This window comes from Ixodes scapularis, unplaced genomic scaffold, assembly GCF_016920785.2.
Source record: "Ixodes scapularis isolate PalLabHiFi unplaced genomic scaffold, ASM1692078v2 PGA_scaffold7__128_contigs__length_106722199, whole genome shotgun sequence".
NCBI classification, from domain to species: Eukaryota; Metazoa; Arthropoda; class Arachnida; order Ixodida; family Ixodidae; genus Ixodes; species Ixodes scapularis.
The window spans coordinates 76,810,916-76,812,933 of record NW_024609882.1 but is presented as its reverse complement, the minus strand read 5'-3'; the positions used below and the strand labels follow the sequence as shown (position 1 = coordinate 76,812,933).

Sequence of the window (2,018 nt, the reverse complement as noted above, 5' to 3'; positions counted from 1 at the left end):
CGAAGTCACGGATCCAACCGCGCTTTTTATGTCAAATGGATGGATGGATGCATGGATGTTAATGGCTATACCCTTTGTAACGGGCTGTAGCCTGCGCCACCTATCCTAAGTCTAAAAAGACAAAGCAATGGCGATCGCCAATGTTGCTTAATGGACTTTAGTCAAAGGTCTTAATGGTCTTGATAGCCCTAGTAGTCCAGCAATTGATTTGAGGACGACACCATGTCCTGGTGCTTCCTGATGCTTCATGGTGCCGCCCTTGGCGTCTTCTCGCTCTCCCGCAGGCTGGCAGAGCTCGGCCTGAGGAATGAAGGAGGCAAGTGAGGCCGAGGAATGCCGCAGCAACGGGAGCAGCGGTGCGAGTCCGACCAGCCTGGCGGCGTCTGGCGGCAACGGCCTGCACGGCGTGCCGCTCGTGTCCGCGGCGGCCTCGTCGAGTGGCTCCCGGAGTCCGCCGCTGCCTGGGGCCGCGTCGTCGACCACGGGCGAGCTGGCCTTCCTGTCCAACCTGCTCGGCCGACGGGAGCCGCCCCGCGACAAGGTGTTCGTGTGCAGTGTCTGTAACCGATGCTTCGGCTACAAGCACGTGCTCCAGAACCACGAGCGCACCCACACGGGCGAGAAGCCGTTCGAGTGTCGCGAGTGCCACAAGCGCTTCACGCGGGACCACCACCTCAAGACGCACATGCGGCTGCACACGGGCGAGAAGCCGTACCACTGCACCCACTGCGAGCGCCAGTTCGTCCAGGTGGCCAACCTGCGGCGCCACCTTCGCGTGCACACTGGGGAGCGTCCATACGCATGCGAGCTGTGTGACTCAAAGTTTTCGGACTCGAATCAGCTAAAGGCGCACATGCTCATCCACAAGGGCGAGAAGCCCTTCGAGTGCAAGCTCTGCCTGGGGAGGTTCCGGCGCCGGCATCACCTGATGCACCACAAGTGTCCCAAGGACGAGGCGAACGCCGGCAAGCCTCGCCGAGGGCGCAGGCCCAGGGCCTACGAGCTGACGTCGCCGCTGCCGCCTCCGAGCACGCCGCCGATCGCGATGCCGCCGGCCGCCCACTCGGTCGAGGTCCAGGAGGCAGCGCCTAAGAACCGCCGCAAGCCCCGGCACACCATCCGCATCCTGACGCCGCAGCAGAGGGACCTCTTCCTGCAGGGCGAGCAGACCGAGCCCCTGGACATGTCGATCTCGCCCACGCCGCTGCTGCTGCCGTCCACAACGCCGTACCGTTACCCGGCTAACCTGCCCGGGGTGCTAGACTTGTCTAACTCGCGCTCGGACTCCGAAGTGCCCGATGACGATGATGATGACGACGACGACGACGACGACGAGGACCCGCTGGGCGACCGCCTCGCCCAGGGATTCCAGCTGGACTTGGTGCGGCCGCTGCACCACCGGGCGCTGCCCCACGGGCTCACGAGGGCCTTGCCGGGACCGCCGGACCGGGGTACCGACGGCGACGCGAGCAACGGGTCGTACGCGCTTGCAGCGTCGTCCTAGCACAGCGCCTTTGACGAGGATGTTGCTGAGCCTCTTGGCCGGCCGAATTGGGACCCAGTCTCGAATTCAGAGTGGGACGCAAGGCCAGGATCGGTTAACCACAAACTACCTTCCACCTGGGTGTCTCAGGTCCTTTACCCATGAACAAAATGTTAACCACAGAAACTACGATCGTTAAAGTCCTTCCCTGTTGTCGTTCGAACAGAAATGACAGGCAATGACGATGACTCAGTCAAATAACCTAAGAATCATTGAGCCCGAAAACCTCTGGGAGCGTTTCATCCGACCAAGCTGTGTATGTTTCGTATTGTTATTGCTGTTATGCGACAAATATCGTAGCACGTAAAAACAAGAATTGGTCTTCTAAAGTTAGCGTTTCACGCGCTGGTCGCGGTATCACAAAATGAGCGACGCGATCCTTAAGACGCCCAGCACTTTTGCTTCATTCTTGGCGACATCATAAACGTCACGCTTGACGTCATTCGTGACGTCATATGTGACAATATTCTTGACG

At 60.2% G+C, this 2,018-nt stretch overlaps 1 protein-coding gene across 1 annotated transcript; it reads left to right on the top strand.

Annotated features, from left to right (window-relative positions):
• Nucleotides 1–307: 307 nt before the first annotated feature.
• Nucleotides 308–1,504, top strand: LOC8029216 (Krueppel homolog 1-like). Its single transcript, XM_029968439.2, has one exon. It carries the CDS (start codon nucleotides 308–310, stop codon nucleotides 1,502–1,504), a length of 1,197 nt encoding a protein of 398 aa, XP_029824299.1.
• Nucleotides 1,505–2,018: the final 514 nt, after the last annotated feature.